Source organism: Tenrec ecaudatus, chromosome 8 (genome assembly GCF_050624435.1).
Source record: "Tenrec ecaudatus isolate mTenEca1 chromosome 8, mTenEca1.hap1, whole genome shotgun sequence".
Classification (NCBI taxonomy): Eukaryota; Metazoa; Chordata; class Mammalia; order Afrosoricida; family Tenrecidae; genus Tenrec; species Tenrec ecaudatus.
Genome location: NC_134537.1, coordinates 68,664,995 through 68,684,405, shown reverse-complemented (window position 1 = coordinate 68,684,405; position 19,411 = coordinate 68,664,995). Strand labels below are relative to the sequence as shown.

The 19,411-nt window shown below is 42.8% G+C and overlaps 1 protein-coding gene across 7 annotated transcripts in view; it reads right to left on the bottom strand.

Annotated features, from left to right (window-relative positions):
- ARHGEF10 (Rho guanine nucleotide exchange factor 10) overlaps positions 1-19,411 on the bottom strand; it is a 202,501-nt gene that overhangs the window by 89,928 nt on the left and 93,162 nt on the right. For 4 of the 7 annotated variants that reach the window (XM_075556420.1, XM_075556416.1, XM_075556415.1 and 1 more), the window contains exons 9-13: positions 18,268-18,384; positions 14,702-14,816; positions 7,462-7,568; positions 1,233-1,310; positions 738-917 (exon numbers count right to left, since the gene is read on the bottom strand). In XM_075556420.1, the coding sequence (XP_075412535.1) occupies positions 738-917; positions 1,233-1,310; positions 7,462-7,568; positions 14,702-14,816; positions 18,268-18,384 (597 nt within the window). The remainder of the gene's footprint in view (positions 1-737; positions 918-1,232; positions 1,311-7,461; positions 7,569-14,701; positions 14,817-18,267; positions 18,385-19,411) is intronic. The other 3 variants (XM_075556417.1, XM_075556419.1, XM_075556418.1) reach the window with 1 other exon arrangement.

Here is a 19,411-nt window from a genome sequence, read left to right as displayed (position 1 = left end):
ATCTAGATAACAAATCTAACCAATAGACCAGTCACAGATTGACTTGGTGCTGCCTGATGCAGACTTCAGGAGCTGATATTTTCCAGGCAGCTGACTACTTCCTCTGCCAGGAAATGTTAATACAACCATTCATTGGGCATTGTGTTGCATCAGCTTGCATTCCATTAGATCCTGTGTCACAGTTTAGGGCTGAAAGGATGTATTTTCACAACTAGATCAGAAAGTAAGAACTTGACAATAACATCTAGGGATTCCCCCAGAACACATTTCAAAGGTTACTACTGGGCACAGACAAGTGTGTACACAGCAAATGTACTGTCTATAAGACAGCCAGTCTAATGTGAGAAAGCTTAAATATAAAAATTCTACAATATCATCTACAACCCTAGTTCCAAAGCAAAAACTCATTATTAACCTTTATAATCGTGTATCCAAAACTTGAGGAAACACCTGCTTTTAAACGTAGCTGTGCTCATTAGTGTCTGGATATTTATCTTGATCTACCAGGAAAATATCCCTTTGAGTCTGAAATAATGATCATTTTTTGAAATAATGTACATTCTTTGACCAAAGGAGTTTGAGCTATCTACTAGTTCTCAGAGGCATTTTTAATGGAAAGAACACTGATCCTGTTGTTAGGGCAGAAGACATACATTTCCACACATCAATGTAAGTAGGCAAAGACGACTCAAGCATGCGGAGAACCCCATAGAGTGTGTGGTGCCCCACTTCATTACCGAAGCCACGAAGACATCACCAATCATTTCAACAGAATCCCACTCAGACACTCGACTGGCCAGCGCTATCTGAAACATGGAATGGCATTGCAGGATCTCTTTAATTCGGTAAAACACCATCTTCAGCTTCCTTTCACTCAGAATCTTTGGCTCCATCTCAGACAGTGGTTTCTCATATTGCTAGGGCAAGAATAGATCCAAGACGGTACAGACATATTAAAGGGTAGAAAAAAGAATATTTGGGTAAAAAGTTTATAGAATTTATTTGCATAAAATTTATATTTATTTTTAAAATTATGACTTTGATACCCAACACATATATAATACTAATATTCTATTGATACTTTCTAAGACTTGCATATCTTAATGGTTAAATATTGACATAATCATATACACTCATATGTAGCAAAATCCACAAAAGTGTAAAAATGGTCTATTTTATATATTCACATGTAAATATAAATATATATAAAATATATGGTGGCATTTTATTACCTCTAAAATCCTCTTAAGAGCATCTACGTAGTTCTTTTCACTATCAACAACTGAACCCAGGATATATCTTCGGACAACCTGTTGGAAATTTGAAAATAATCTTGGAGGAGGCAGTTTCAGAATACATATAGATAAATTTTACTTCTGTGTTAGACTTGTTCGTATGGAAGTTATTTTCTTGCCCCATTCCAAATAGAAAGTAAAGGAAAACTCAAAAGTCTTTAAAAAAAAATAGCTGACTTACAGTTACCCTGTAGGACAGGCTAGAACTGCCCCTGTGAGTTCCCAAGAGTTTAATTCTTTAATGAAGTAGGAAGCCTTGACTTTCTCCTGTGGAGCTACTGATGGTTTCAAACTGCTGACCTTGCGGTCGCAGCTGAACTCGAAACCACTGCTCTAAAGGAACTCGTAATCACTACTGTTTAAAGGAACAAGGTTCCTTTAAAAATATTGTAAATGGGGTTAATTAAATGGCGATTCAGGCACAAAACAAGGTTCTTCCCTCACTATGATATTAATTTTGAAGCCTCACATTATAAATTGTACCTTCAGCAGGGCAAGCAAAATAATAGCGTTGAAAACAAACATGTTCACCTATGTAACAAGCATGTCGTGGTTGTCATTGGTGTCTGCTGTCAAGTAGATTCCAGATCCCACAGGACAGAGCACAACTGCCCCACAGTTTCCGAGGCTGTAACCTTTACCCGAGCAGATCTCCCCTCAGTCCTGAACCCGTCACAAGTATTGTGTTTTATGGGCCGAAAGCTATGTAAGTGATATTTCAAGTATAAATTCAGTACCCAAAACAGTTCCAGTCTTGCCTCAAAGAATGCTATTAGCAACTCTAATTGATGGCATTTCCAGTACTAACAGCTACAGAGAAACAAGATGCTTCTAGATGGCGAAGAACTCGCTTTGGTTTTGCAAACATCTTTTGGTCATGCAAAGGTATGCCTCTCTACATGGTCATGCATGGAATGGGTAAGTTACTAATGGCATTGACAGATACAAAATAACTCTATAATTTGAGATCTACGCATTTCAAATATTGGCATCGTCTTTTATTCTTGTCTTTCATTACTGAATGAAGCACATTAAGGACAAACTTCCCTCTGGACAAAGTCTATTCAAGGGAAGTGATAATAATTGGCATTTTCATCAAATCCAAACAAATTTGGGCAATTTATTACTGCAAATAAATGTAAAATAAGGCAAAATATTACAATAGAATTGATTTCCAACTACGCACACACACACACACACACACACACACACACACACCAGAATATTTCCATGATCCAAACACATTTCTTCTAACAGGCGCTGAGCTATATTTTTAAAAGAAACTGCAATGCCGCCTAGCGAGTAAGGAGAGAATCTTTCACAAAAGAAAGTTCTCCAGTTTGGAAAATCCCAGGGCAACCAAGATTTACAAAACATTGTAAATAAGGGAGTGGATCTTTTTCTTTTTATAAAAAGAATTCTTCGGCTTAATGAAGTGAAACTAAAACCACTCTTGTAAGATATTTAGGAAAATGTAGTATTGAAAACACAATGTGGCTGGTATTAAAAAATAACCCCTGGAAGCCAGAGACTCTAAGATTCAAATCCAAATTCTTTCACAAATCTCAGTGTTGGTTGATGGTCAATTCACTCGCTGACACTGTCTGACAGCAGGGTTTTTATCTTAAAATGGGGCATTTGCCCCTAGATTAATGACTCCCAAACTGACTAGTCATCAGAATCTAGAATGTTCTTTCACCCCATAATTTTAAGTAAGCATTCAGGTAAGCATCAAACTACCCACTGCAGGTTCCAAAGACCAGGCTGCTTCTATAAGGCTTTACAAAGCCCTGGACACGCTAGGTAGGGCCGGTCTGAGTCAGGACGGGCCTGGTGGCAGTTGGTTTGGTTTAGGGGTTCACCTAGATTTCCTGAGTCACCTAAACTTGGTATCTAAGGTTTTTCTAACAAGCAAACCAAAAGTATCTTAGGATTTATAGTTAGAAATGTAAAGTTTCTGGATAGTGAAATTCATTCAGCATATCAAATAACATGTTTCCAGGAGGGAGGGCAGCAGAGGTTTCAATGTTGCCAATTTAGAATTGTTCTTCCAATAATTACTAAGCAGGAGACAGCACTAAAACATGATTTTATTCCCATGCTGCAAACAGGCTGGTGGAGGGGACTCCTGGGGGGATAATTAGCATGCAGGCCACGTGTCTGCTGGAGAACATGGGAGGGAAGAATGTAGTGAATATTTCCACGGGCAGGAGTTGCCAGTCACCAGCAGTCACCCCAGTATCTGACATCCAGGGAGCGTGACAAGACAGGATCTTTTGTCCATTAGCATCAATGGCTACTTTTCAAGTACATGAAACCCATGCAATAAAAGAGGCCTTTCTAATCCCCCCTACACACACACACACACACACACACACACACACACACACCATGAAAAGAATGCTTAATAATGTAGCATTTCTTGTTAGATTTATGCTACCTTGTTCAAATTTTGGAGGAAAACCAATTAAATAGCAATACCCCCACCCTCACCTCCACCTTACTCTTTTGGAGAAAACATAAAGGAAGAATAAACTCTATTGCTAATGGGGAAAACAATCATGTGATGAACGACAATACGAAAGACAGCTAGAGGGAAATATACAGAAATCCTAAACACGGATGGTGTTACAATAATAATTGCCACTGACACTTATTTAGTGCTGGTGTGTTATGCCAGATATCATGCAAACATCTTCCTTTAAGCAGGCTCTTGCATGAGATAGATTTAGATACTGATTTTGTTGTTGGGTATTTTTTTTTTTTAAGTGCTAACAAGCAAAGATGTCCTTTGAGGACGACGGTGCATCTGACTGAAGCCATGATCTTCTCAATCTCTTCGCATGCGTGTCAGAGGGGTCTGATGAAAAGGAAGACTAGAGAAGACGTTATGCATTTGCATGAGTGATGTTGGGAAAGGATATCAAACCTGTCATGGACGGCAAGAAGAACACACAAACCTGAAGTACATCCCGAGTGCTTCTTGGAAGAGAGGGGGGACAGAATTCATCTCACTATGTAAGTGTCCTGGAGAGGGACACCCTCCTTTGCAAATCAGAGGCTCAACGCAAAATTAGGGGGATCGATGCCATGGCTATAGAGCGGCCTCCAACACAGCAAGGACTGTGAGGATGGCGCAGGGCCGGGGATGTTTCCTTCCGTCTTACGAAGGGTCACTGTGAGTTGGAATCTAGTCAATGGCACTAAACAACGAGCTATGTGATACCAGATTATGCATGTTCTCTGAGTCCATTTCCTCATTTGTACAATACATACAGACACCGGGGTGGAGGAGGGGCAGCAGGTGTTCAAGAATTAAATGAGGTAAAATACTTGGCCTAGTACTTGACCTAGAGTGTGCCCCTACAAGTAGTTATCAAACTAACCGCTTCCATGGAGCAGGGAACCAGCGGAGAGGTCTGAGGGGCCGGCCCCAATCCCATCTACTACGTGGATACCTGCCCCTCCCCCAGAATTTACTTCAAAGGACAGCACTGAATCTGCAGCTCCCAGAGAGGGACATAACTGATCAGAGCACACAAGAGCCGATGAAGGGGGAGGAGGAGAGAGTGGAGCACATCCTGGCCCATCAGGCCTTCAGGATGATGTTCCTGATTAGAGAAGCCAGTCCACAGAGAGGACCGCATGGCTGGCCCCACTATGACACATGACATCCCTCACTGACCCATAGCCCTACAGGGGACAACACCGGAGACACTGGGAACACTGGGGAACTGCGCCCCATATGATCCCGCCACACCAAGGCAAAAAATAAGGGGGTGCAACAGAACAGCAAGGGAACGGAGTGGCAAGGTCCCCAGGGAATGCTGAAGGTGGAATTTGGGGCCAGAATGCGGAGGTCTGGCAGGGCATGATCAAGGGTAATGTAACCAAGAGGAATTACTGAAACCAAAATGAAGACTGAGCATGATAGTGGGGCAAGAGGAAAGTCAAGGGAAATAGAGGAAAGAACTAGGAGGCAAAGGGCATTTACAGAGGTCTAAATAAAGGCATGTATATATGTAAATATATCTATACAGGATGATGGGGAAATAGATCTATGTGCATATATTTACAGGTTTAGTATTAAGGTAGCAGAAGGACATTAGGCCTCCACTCAAGTACTCCATCAATAAAAGAATACTTTCTTCTATTAAACTGGCATTGATGCTCACCTTTTCAATATAACCGATGAAGACAAAGCGGGTGAGTAAGCAAATGTGGTGAAGAAAGCTGGTGGTGCCCATCTATCAAAAGATATAGCGTCTGGGGTCTTAAAGGCTTGAAGGTTAACAAATGGCTATCTAGCTCAGAAACAATAAAGCCCACATGGAAGAAGAACACCAGTCTGTGGGATCACGAGGTGCTGAAGGGATCAGGTATCAGGCATCAAAGAACAAAAAAATATATCATTTTGTGCTCACCACCCTAAAGACAAATGGATGCATAAGCTAACGTGGTGAAGAAAGCTGATCGTGCCCGGCTATCAAAAGATATAGCGTCTGGGGTCTTAAAGTCTTGAAGATAAACAAGCGGCAATCTAGCTCAGAAGCAACAAAGCCCACATGGAAGAACCACACCAGCCTGTGTGATCATGAGGTATTGAAGGGACCAGGTATCAGGCATCATCAGAACAAAAAATCATATTATAGTGAATGAGCTGGGGAGTGTAGAGTGGAGACCCAAAGCCCATTTGTAGGCCACTGGACATCCCCTTACAGAAGGGTCTCAGGGAGGAGACAAGCCAGTCAGGGAGCGATGTAGCAAAGATGAAACATACAGCTTTCCTCTAGTTCCTAAATGCTTCCTCCTCCCCCACCATCATGATCCCAATTCTACCTTACAAATATGGCTAGACCAGAGGATGTACACTGGTACAGATAGGAATTGGAAACACAGGAAATCCAGGACAGTTGATCTCTTTAGGACCAGTGGTGTGAGTGGCGATACTGGGAGGGTAGAGGGAGGGCGGGTTAGAAAGGGGGAACCGATTACAAGGATCTACATGTGTCCTCCTCCCTGGGGGACAGACAACAGAAAAGTGGGTGAAGGGAGACGTCGGACAGGGCAATATATGACCAAATGATAATTTATAAATTATCAAGGGTTCATGATGAAGTGGGGAACAGTGAGGGAGGGGGAAAATGAAGAGCTGATGCCAGGGGCTTAGGTGGAGAACAGATGTTTTGAGAATAATGAGGGCAATGAATGTACAGATATGTTTTGCACAATTGATGTATGTATGGATTGTGATAAAAGTTGAATGAGCCCCTAATAAAACGATCAAAAAGGTAATTGCTTCCAAATTCTGTCTATTCCTCATCATTTCATAGATGGGTGATTACACCCTTTCTTTTCATATCCCCAAACCACTAACCAATCAAATGATTCCATTTATCGCATTACTTCCTACACTGTTCCTTTGAGACATAAATCGAATGTGAGCAATTCACTCATTTGGGCTGAATTGCAAGCAGCCACTAGGTACCTTTCTCAATTTAAACTCTTTAAGCTTTTTTAGCCTCTGACCTTATTGCTAACCATTTATCCTCTGACCTTATTCCTAATCATTTCAATGCTACTTATCTTCCACTAACCCCAGACACACAATTTGCATCATGGTACCCAGAGAAGAATGCAAATCCCAACCCAAACCATCAGTGCTCCCCTAAAAAGCCACAAAGTGTCGTGCTGCTCCCCTTCCTGAAATATTCTTTTTCCTTCTTCCCTTTGGTATCTATTGTCATAGTATAAAAATTCATTCATATCCAGATAATTTCTTTAGTTAACAAATCTACTATTTTCAGCTCAATCTTCATCCTTCTGAACACATATGTTCTGTATACACCCCACATACTCACTCTCAGAGCCCGGCACACAATGCACTGTGCCAGGAGGGTTATGGCTGATATTAAATCTGGCCACCAGGATGGCCTAGCACAGACCACAGTTATAGGCCAAGGTCCCGAGGACCCGCTGCTGTGTCAGATGGCACCCGGGCTGCAGGAGGCACAAAGGAGCCCCGTGGAAGGGACAACATGGACGGGCTGACAGGGAATTTGGAAGCACACAGAGTCACCACATGGTATCAGACACTTAAATGTGTCTATTCTCAGCACCGTTGCACCGGTGAAAAGCACTCGAGTACGCGTCCTGCAGATACTACCTGCTGTTGAGATAAACCTTCCGGCATTGGGGTCATGATGGCTTCTGGGTGCTTGCAATCAACATCAATGAATAAATTTTGATCTTCTTCCAGACAAGATCTGTGATCTTAAAAACAAGTTAAAATACACTAATGTTAAATTGAAATAAAATAGTTATAACACAGTAGAATGTCAAACAGAGGCTTACTGTATAAATTTCAGCCTTACATATTTACTTTCAACTCATCACTTATTAAATTGAAATTTTAATATGTCCAATAAAATATATTCCCCATAAGATTAATGCAGTGTTGGCCAATATTTAATTTTTTCAAATACACGAAATGTAATTTCAAAGCCTAGTGATAAATCTTAATTTATCACTGGAGAAATAAAATCCATCTTAATTTATTGCTAAATGTTCTTAACCTATTAAATATCCTTACAAAAAGCAAAGGATGGCGACCATTAATGCCTAAGAAGCCGAACTCCGATTCACTAACACAGTGAAAACTCAGGAGGCACTATGCACAGTTTGTGACTTTCTGCAAGCTCCCCTCACTTGAAGTCTGAAAACGCACAGCCCCAAGTCAGAAAGTCCAGGGGAAAATCAGTCTCTGAAAAGTGAAAAACAGCGAGCAAACTGCTGCCACGTGGCCTGGGCCCATGGCGATGCCCGTGCTTCGCAGGTGCCTGTGCCCACTGGGTTTCCACGGCGTGGCCTTTCAGGAGTTGAGCTTCACGCATGTCTTCTGTGCCACTCCCGGTGGGTTTGATGGGTTAGCCTTCCTGCTGGCAGCTGGGCAGTAAGCTCTTGGTGCACTTGTTGCCATCTAGGGGCTTCTGCATCACAGTGGGTCCTGCTGCTGTTGTGTGCGGTGGCCTCTATTCCGCCCCACGAGCCCAGGTGACTGAGGCTTTCCAAGACTGCAGTCTTGCTGGTCACACTGCCCGTTCTTTTCTTCTGGGAGTTCCAATCGCTAACCTTCCGTCAGCACTAAGAGCTTGACCAACGGGACACCTTAGACGGACCCCTTAGACGGACCCCTCCTTAGACGGACCCCTTAGACGGACCCTTAGACGGACCCTTAGACGGACTCCTTAGACGGACCCCTCAAAAACGCAAGGCTCACTGCCACCAAGCTGATTCCAAATAGAGCTACCCTGTAGGACAGCGGAGAACTCCCCTGGGTGTTTCCGAGACCGCAACTCTCCACGGTAGAAGCCCTGAAACCCAGCTAAATTCATTCAAGAATAAGTTCAAGAACTTTCAAAAAGCTGGATCTGAAAACAAGGAACTTGCAAGTAATAAAAACATGGAGAGCACTAAATTTCAAACATTTAAGACCCTGGCTACACATGAAAATTATCCGGAGAACATTTTTTAGAATACCATCAGAGATTGATTTCACTGTCTGGGCAGGGACCAGGCACACAGCTCTGCTTTCACAGCATCCTGGTGCTGCCTAAGGGCAGCCAGGCTAAGCTTCTAGTTAGCCTGATCTCATCGTGCAGGTCAAGCAACTAAGGGCAAAAGTTACTGGAATTTGCCTCATAAATTGCTACGCCTCCCGAATGCATCCCCAGAGGTTACCTCCCCTAGATCGGAGACGAATCACTCAAAACTCTCCATATGCTCTTCGTAGCTGGGAGGAGTGCTTCTTAGATAGTCATGCGCATCCCATCGCTTGGGCATTTTGTTGCTGTGCAGCTTCGGACTCAGCAAGGGTGGGGGGGGGGGCTGAGTGCCTGCATGTCCACAGCTCCTGCAGTCTGGGACCTAGATCGTGGTACGTGGGGTGCTGGTGGTGCAGTATATTAAGCAGCAGGCTCCGAACTGTACAGTGGGACAGTTCCAACCCTGTAGCTGCTCCTTGGGTAGAAGATGAGGCTGTCTGCTCCCGTAAAGATTTACAGCTTCAGAAGTCATTGAGAGGGGGACGCTGGACAGTCATACTCTATGGAGTCACTAGAAATCAAAGTCGACTTGACAGCAACTTTGTTTTTGTTATGAGATTATGGCATTGCTGCTACCCATGAGCCATGCTGCAGGACACAGAAGGGGAGTCCTGAATCCCAACAACTGTATCTAACAAAATCCTACCCTGGTGTCAGGGTGCAGTGTAAGCCACAGCACCACAGGCTTTCCTGGTGTCGGCAGTCACAACTCACTGCCCTTCTTTGGTGCTCTTTCTCAAGCAAGTGCCTCAATTAAAGAACATCTTCTTAAGGATTAGGGAATTCACACACTTGTATCCCTAGCAAAATAAGATCCTTAGGAATACTGACAATGACTTTCCTATCTTGATGCGGAAGATTTTACTAGGAGACACACACAAAGAAAGAAAGAAAAACAAAGCATAACTCATTTTACCTCCAGTTACATTAGTATTCCGCGCCAATCCTTGGACAAGATGTGACTTTAAAGACTCCTCTATAGCTATTAACAACTCTAATATTTTATTTGCAACGACCACTAGAAATAAGAAACTTTTAATAGGGAGTTGCTAGGTGGTTCATGTTTTATATGAGAAAATGCTCCCAATCATTAGCCATATGAGAAAGGCAAATTAAAACAACTCTGAGATAAAGCCTAATACCCTAGAGGATTGCCCAAATCAGAAAATCAGAAAGCAACAAATGTTGGAGGGGATGTGGCGAGATGGGAACTCGCCTCCACTGCTGGTGGTTGTGTAGATACGTACAGCCACTGTGGAAAGCCGTCTGATGATATTTAAGACATATAGAAATTGAGTTACCTTATGACCAGCAATCCCTCTACTGTGTATATACCCAGAAGAGGTAAGAAATAGACCACGACCAGTTATTGGTTATTGTGGCACAATTGCAAAGAATACCCTAAGTTCCCATCAATAGACACGTAGATTAGAAAACTCTGGCACATACACACAATGGGGTACTACACATCACTGAAAAGCACTGACGATCACATTAAGCTCATCATCTCATGAGAAGAGTTGGAGGAAATTATGCTAAACAAAGTTAGTCAATCACAAAAGGACATTACAACATGAGTCCCCTGAGGCAAGAATAATCAGCACAGCAGGTATATCAGAAAGGCCATTTAGCTCACACCTGACAAGCTGAGGTGCAGGTAATTGGGCGGGGACAGACCAAACCCAAGGGTATGCATATCATTCCAACACAAAGTAGGGGTAAGGGGTGGGAGGAAGAGAAAAGGGAGGGGGGGGGAAAGAGGGAGACAATGGCACTAGGGGAGCAAGGCACTAATCCACCCAAGGGGTGGGGGTATTGTTTGTCTCCACAGAAATGGTAGTGTGAGTGCAGACCTCACCCCGGTGCGCCAAACCTTGAAGCAACGTAGCCACATGGAAAAACTCGTGAACAGAGAGGTCTACAGGGCCGGCCCCAATCAGAGCCAACTGAACCCCGACCCCTAGAAGTATGTGCTACAGAGGACAACGCTAAACCCACAGGTTGGAGAGAGGGGCCGGCCTGCTACGTCCACACAGAAGCAAACCAAGAAGGAAAAAGAGAGAGCAAGGGACTAGGCCCCAAACTGGCACGCCAAGCCCTGACGATGACATCCCTGCACAGAGCTGCTATGGCACAGAGAGGACTGGAGGGCTAACACCTGATGTGCCAACAATACTGGGGAAACCAGGCAGGGAGTGAGTCCCGTCTGACCAACCCCACAGTGGAGCAAACCAGGAGGGAACATAACAGATCAGCAATAGGAACAAAGCCAGGCCACAAAACCTCTGAGGAACCCCCAAAATAGACTTCAGGCTAAGAGGGGCAGTTCCTGGAACCCCTCAGGACTAGTGGGGAGATGGATAGGTCAGCAGACAGACCTGGAATTATGTATGATTTTGGGGGGGGTTTTGGCTAGTTTTTTTTCTTTGCATTTAATCTCTTATTTTCTTTTGTTTTGTCTCTGTTATTGTTGTGCTTACCAATATAAGATGGGCATGGGAAGCAAGCCGAAGGAGAAAGCAACTGGGACCGAGGTTCTGGAGCGACCATGGGGGTGGAGGATGCCAGGGAAAGGAGAGGCAAGCGAACAATGTCTTAGACAGGGCAACAACTATGGAATTAAAAGCAACAACGAGGAGTATGTAGAGATCCCAGTTGTGTTGGAGCAATGGAAATCTAGCTGAGAGGAATTACTAAAAGGCAGAAAAAGGGTGAGCATGCTGGTGGGGCAGAAGGAAAAGTCTAGGAAGCAAAGCCATGGACAGAGGTGTAAACATAGGTGTTCACTTATTTAAATATCTTAATTCATAAAAATAGAGGTATTGGCCTATGTACATATATTTATACGGCAATACATGGAGGAAGTGGATGGACTTTAGGCCTCTGCGCAAGTCCTCCCTCAACACAAGAACACTTTGTTCTAACAACCTGGCATTCTGTGATTTTCACCTCTCAACACGATCGCTGAAAACAAAGCGGGTGCATAAGCAAATGTGGTGAAGAAAGCTGATGGTGTCTGGCTATCAAAGATATAGCATCTGGGGTCTTAAAGGTTTGGAGTTAAACAAACGGCCATCTAGCAGAGAAGTAACATGCCCACATGGAAGAAGCACACCAGTCTTGGCAATCATGAGGTGTCAAGAGGATCAGGTAAAAGGCATCAGAAGACCCAAAACAAACAAACAAAAAACTAAAGAAAAATTATTGAGAATGAGGGGTGTTGGAGCAGAGACCCAAATCCATCTGTGGACAATAGGACATCCCCTCACAGAAGGGTCACAAGGAAGGGATGAGTCAACCAGGGTGCAATATAGCACCGATGAAACACACAATATTCCTCTGGTTCCTTGAGGCTTCCTCACTCCCCACTATCATAACACCAGGCCTGTCTTTCTGTTCTGGATAGATAGGAGCATGTACACTGGTACAGATAAGACATGGAATCCAGGTCAGATAAATCCCTCAGGAACAGAAATAGGAGTAGCTATACCAGGAGGGTAGGGAGAAGGTAGGGAGGGAGGGGAGGAAGGGGAACCAATTGCAATGATCAGTGCATAATCCCATACACACAAGGGGGTGAACAACATAAAGGTGGGTGAAGGGAGACAGCAGTCGGTGTAAGATATGAAAATAAAAATAATTTATATTTTATCAAGTGGTTTTGAGGGTGGGAGGGGAGAGGGAAGGTAAAAAGAAGAGCTGATACCAAGGGCTCAAATTGAAAGTACGTAAATGTTTAGAAGATGATGATGGCAACATATGTACAAATATGCTTGATACAATTGATGTATGGACTATTATAAGAACTGTAAGTAAATAAATAAATAAATAAAGAGCTGTAAGAACCACCAGTAAAATGATCTTTTAAGTAACAAAAAAATTTTGTAAATTCAACTTTATCAAAATAAATAGTTTTTACACATACACACACACGAGCTGTAGGAGCCCCCAATAAAATGATTTTTTTTAAAAAAAAGACGTGCTTTGAGTCCATCCAGAGGCACCTCAGAAGACAGGCCTTGAGATCGACTTCTGAAAAGAGAGCCCCGTGGGCCACTGATGCACCCTGACACATGTGGGTCGCCACGAGTCAGACCCAGCTTGATGTGACCTTTATATACCTGATTGATCTTTATGTACCTGGAATTCTTTACCTATCAATGCATAGAAGAGTCAACATTTTTCTCAGCTATATTATATAATCACCATGCATCCAACTTATTATTATGAGAAACTAACACTGAGAGAAATATGATGACTATGTTCCCTAAGTTATATCAGTGGGAAACTGGAAACCTAGTTTTCCACAGTAGGAAACCTGCCACTTTGGTAACTTAGAGGTAAAGTCCAAGTACATTATCCTGCTTTACATATTATTCCCACAAGTTCTCCTTCAATAGCTATGGTGCCTTAAAGTGAGCACATGATTAATTTGATCTCTACAGTGGCAGACATCTGCCGTGTCATCCAGCTCCCTTCATACCTTCCCCCAATTAAGTTTCCTCACCTGTGAGCTCCGGGACCTTCCTGTAGATTCCACCCATCTTGTGATGTGGGTAACTACTGAATATGCATGTCTTATGGCTACCTATAAATATCCCAAGATAGTAAAGACTCTCTCTTCTCCCACCTCCACGTGGACCACAAAGAGGGGCTGAGGTGAGCATGCTACATAAAATGTCTCATTCTTTTATTTTATTCTCTCCTACCTTTCCTATTTTCTATGACTTCACTATAATCTTTAGATATTATAACCATATAAACAATTGCACCTACTGACCCTTCAGTTGTTAGAGGCTGGTTTCTGGCACCGGTGGGGGGCATTAGGAACAGCCTGGCCTGCCCTTATTGGACCGAGATGGCTAGCTTCAAAGGGCTCCAGGACAATGAGCCAACTCCTCGCTACCAGGCGGAATGATCAAGGAACCACCCTAACCTCGGAATTTCATGGATGGAGACGACTTAAGCCACTGCAGCTGCAGCTCCTAACCACTCCCTTCTTGGTTACCCTCCTGGTCAGCTTAAACACTTGCTCTTCAGCACAGATAGCCTTCTTCACTGGTTCCTTGCTGGAACCGTGAATCTTACCCGGGAGTGCAGAATAAACTTCTCCTTTTCCTCCTCTCTGGCCTGGCCACAGTTTTTCTTTGTGATGAGCCTAATAGTTTCCTCTAACACTTTAACAATATGTACTGCACATGACAGTTATATGTTTTCATACAAAAAGAGTAAAGGCTACAATTTTCTTAATGAGATTTTTTTTAGGGCAATTCAAAAATTCTGATGGCATTCCAAGTATCCATCACCAGCAAAAATATTCTTAAAATCCCTGCTTCAAAGGTTCCCTTCTTAGCTTAAGATTTCAGTCCTTGCCAGAAAATATGCATGACCAGGAGAGCTAATTTACTGTAAATGTAGAGTCAATTAGGTTGTACTGTCCTGGATACGGGAAGGTAAGACAACAGGGGAATGAGGGTCTGGGATGTACTAATTCCTAATCATCCACTGAGCAGACACCATAAAAAGATAAATGAAATCAGTTGTTTAGAAGAATCTATTGGTTTTTCTTTACAAACTCTACCCATGAGTCTCAACTATTCCACTGTTACTTGTGGGCCAGCTGGGCTGCATCAACCTAGCAATGCCGAGGTTGACAGAAGCTACAATCAGCCCATGGCCACACTCCACTAAGGGTGTACAAGAATTCATTCTGGCTGCCCTCTCCTCCTCAAACATGCTCTAGGACACAGGAGACCTACAAAGCAGGGGTTCTTTCACCATGCGAATGCTTGGGTCACAGACCTTGAGAAATAAAAGACTTGGTTCTAATGAATGAGCGGCCCCGCTTCACGGCAGCTTTTGTTTTCTCGAGCCCATCTTTGGTCCCTTCCTTTGCTGCCTTCATGAGTTTCTGCATCTGTAAAAGAGGGTGAAAGGTCAGGAATGGTAGCGTGCAAACATCGCTCCTAGTTGCCTGGGTTTATTTTAAAAGGATACTGTCAAGTAGTTTGGTCTTGGAACCTTACCTGCAATTGACTTTTTTTTTTTTAATCTGGCAGAGCTTCTTAAAGTGTGTATGATTTTAAGAAAAATCAAATTTTAAAATGTCTTGCCCTAACATGCTTTTTCAGTTTCATACTACATTTAAAAGTCAAATTTTATGATCTTCATAATAACATTGTAGCCATTACCTAAAAAAGTAAGGAACAGCGAAGGTATACAAACACAGCTTGCTCCAAATTACAGGGCAAGCGTGAGAAAAAACAAAATTTAACTACAGACTTTCATCCCTCTAAGTTAGCATTATCCATGTAAGCTGTGTTCATGGATGCTATTCTTGACCAATGTGCTCCCATGTAGAGGCACGGTCACTTGTTTCCAGAGAACCCCTTGTGACCATGGTCACAAGGACCAATTCAAAACAGAGGGGCCACTAATGATCACGCAAATTGCAAAATCAAGCTAAGTGATTATACTTATGATTGCATGTGTCTATAAAAGTGATGATAGACAGATGACAGATAGGTAGACACCGATTGGAAAAATCAAGAAGATTTTCACAACTTTGCACAAGTTTGAATCAGAAACAGTTATTTTTTCACAGATAGTATACTCACACAAATAATGTGCATACAATGTGCATAGTGCTCTTTGGAAACTAACATACAAGGACTTGCATGATTTTTTTTCAGGGATGTGTGTGTTATCTATACAACATGCATGTTACTTGTATAAAAATATGGCAATTTCCATTTGAAATGGAGTTTATTCTAGATTCTTAATATAATAATTATACTGTCACTGGTACTCAAAAGTATCAAATGACAAATGTAACATTTATTTATATTTCTTATGCTTCATAAAGATATCATATGCAATGATCATTGGTCATTGGTTTTTCTTTTAGAGAAAGCCCCCATGACCCCCCAAGAAACACATCAGTGTCTTTTAAAAAATGACCTCCCTGACACTGTCAGCCTCCTTCACCCTTGGCCTTCTCTTCTCTTTTCTATTGACTTCATTGCCCCTGCACTTTCTCAGTTGTCCACTTACCTCAACCTCTGCTTCTTCTTACCTCTTTCTGTGGGAGTCCTTTCTCTTGCTAACCTAACACAAGACTCAAGCCTTCCACAATATTGCCTCTAGTTGTCTACTTGGTAAGAAGAGATGCCCAGTGGAAGGAGCAATTGGGAAATGGCATTTAACCTATACTCTGCCTGCCGGCAAGTCTTGCCTAAATGTGCACTAGGTCTGCCCAGAAGAAGGGGCATCTGTTTTAATCAGCAAAGTGCCCTGGATGTTGTAGCTGTGCTGTTGCAGATCTGGGCAATCTGTTAGTTGCTCTTCTTCATTCTCTTGGAGAGTGTATATAGTCTTAGTGACTGCCTCCATTGATAACTCTAGCCAGGACCATTTCTTCAAGTCCTTTTTTCTTAGTGTCCACAGCTACATTCCCATGAAGATCACACACACAAAATAACCGAAATTAAACCCATGTTCACATTCCCTAATCATGACCCCAAGTGCACAACAGTCCTCTAATTCTGCTGAGTTAATAATATCAAAGTCATTATTGGCTTGTCTGCGGAGTGGGATGTATAGACTATGTTGGGAAGAAAATCCAGTAAGAGATTCCTTGTGGTAAACAAGCACAAGGTAAATGGACCAAGATTATGGCTACAGCAGTGGAAACAAAGAACAGAAAATAGGTGAGATGTCGTGAATGCTGTCAGTGGGACATGATAATGTACTGTGTGTAAGAGCTACGGAAGTCAATGACTGCGAAGTTATTAACACAGCAGAATGGGAGGATTGTTGTATAACTGGACATTGTAGTTGGAGTGGGTCATAGTTAGGGCATGTGGACTTCATTTTACATAGGGTGCATATGTGGTCCTCATGGGACACCCTGAGGAAGGCAGATATATCAGGATCCATTTACCTTGTGTTTGTGCCAAGACAGGACACCGCCAATTATTTTTCCTACCAAGGTAGCCTCCTAAATCCTATTCTTCCCCAATCCCAGACTTTCACTGCTAATCCTTGGTTTTTAGCCCAACCCCTGGTCTAGTTCCCTTAAACAGAGTATCAGAAGAAGGCAGGACTGAAAGGAGTCTTTGCAATCCATCTCCACATCAAGCAGGTAAAGACATCAAGTGCTGGAAATAGTAAATGGCTTGTCCGAGAACACAGGGCTCGCCAGATAATAGCAATTCTGACTCTTGGTACACCGACTTCTTATGCCGTAAATGAAGTAAACCCGCTAGGCCTGAGCCTGTGATTTACCCAGTCTTGCTCCTCCCTCTTTTGTAACCTGTATTCGCATTCCCTTTCATTCCCTGCCATCTGTACAGACGAGGATTTTCAAAACGGAAAGAGCTCACAGCTCCCCTGAAATCCTGGCATGCTGTCGGCCACGGCAAGTGGACGGCTGCCTTATGGGCCCATGTACTTTTTCCTGCATGGGAACCAATGGGACACTGAACTTAAGGAAATGGTGTGATTCCTGGGGGGTTGTTAGTCCTTTAAAAGCCTGGAGCACAAAAATATTTTGGAGTAAAGCATGTGACTAACAGAGAAGGAGGTCAGTAGATGAACATTTATTTTCAGCCAAGCACCATTGAACATACATGAACAAATCACAAAAGAACAAAACGGGAGTGGGGGAGGGGAGGAATATCAAATTGAAGTAAATGTACTTGACAGTGCCCTTTTAAAACACATTGCAAGACGTGGCCATGACTTTAGTCTTGTACACGAATCCAGCGGTTCTCAAACGCTTTGGTCTCAGGAGCCCTTGGCACTCTGGAAAATCACTGCAGACCTCAGAGCACTGTCTGTCTGTCTGGGTTTGATTTTTCTAGACTACTGTATTAGAAATCATAACTGGGAGAGCATTTAAATCGCTACTTATTAACCTTCATCAGGATATAGTAATGACATTATATGATATCCTACATAACATATATCTATGATCATAAGCTGCATTTTCTAAAACAATACAATTTGTGAGGAAAGTGACACTGTTGTGGAGTTGTGAGCATCTCTTCCACATCTGGCTTAGAGACAGCTGGATTGTGCATTCAGTCTGCTGAAATACCACCTGTCAGGTAGCTTTGGGGTAATTCCACTGTGCACTCGTGAAAGCGACAGGGAAATAGCGTCTTGGAATTACCAAGAAGAAAAGAATTTCTCATGGACCCTCTCCGAGAGCCTTGTGAACACATGGAGTCCCTAGACCACACTTTGAGAACCACTAAGAAAAAGTGACATGGCCTTAACTGTCACATTTTCGTGTTGTTTTATAGATAGTCTGTTTTTAAACTAATCATTTTCAGCACGGCTGGTCAGAAAATGAACCATACTACCTTCAGTTCATGTTTTTGCTTTAGCTGCTGAATCTCTACTGCTCCCACAGTGTTTGCCATCAACTCTCTCAGCTTTTTCTCATAGTGCGCCTTTAAGCGGGACAGGTCATGAGAAAGCTACAGCATAAAGAGACACAAGCTTTTCACAAAACGCTCTGCAGCAGCGCTTTCAGACACTCTTACATGGAAAGTACTCCCACCACGTCTGGCGAATGGCGCTCCCATGCCAGAGCACCACCGGGAATGACTGCTTCTCAGCGGCCACAGACACATGCACCTCAGGGGAGTCCCTATCGCTAGCCAGGCTGTTTTGAAAATTAAAAACCTATGATCACAAAAAAGATGTCACTTAGAACAGCCAGTTTATGCCAAGCAAGATTAAATAAAGCCAAATCTACGTAAAATCATTCACTTTGACTTTGATGGAGTTAACGTGATCAAATACATTTTTAAAATGCATAAAATTATTCCTCTGGGTCACCACCAAAGCCAAGGTGACTTGTTTCAAGGTTGTATTAATATTGAATGGTGGCACCTTCTTGGAAGGGCCAGCCCAGGTACTTAGTAATCTCCAAAGTGACTCTAGGCTTCCTAATTCTGGAGATGGAGCAACTCTTAAACCATTACTGTGGTGATCACAAACCACTCAAATACACACCAGCTTTGCTGCTAATATGTCTCATGATCATCTAGATAAGTATTATCTTTGGTGCAATTTCACAAAAGCTTAGAGCTTTTCGCTGAAATGACTTTTAAACAAATAGTTTTATTTGGTCATTCTTTTTAAAAATCATTTTATTAGGGGCTCGTACAACTCCTATCACAATCCATCCATCCATCCATTGTATGTTAAGTACATTTGTACATTTGTTTCCCTCATCATCCTCAAAACATTTACTTTCTACTTGAGCCCTTAGTATCAGCTCATTTCCCCTTCCCTCTCCACTTCCCCTCCCTCATATTCATAAATTATTATCATTTTGTCATATCTTACACTGACGTCTCCCTTCACCCACTTTTCTGTTGTCCATCCCCTAGGGAGGAGGTTATATGTACAACCTTGTAATCGGTTCCCCCTTTATACCCGACCCTCCCTCTACCCTCCCGGTATCGCCACTCCCACCACTGGTCCTGAAGGGATCAT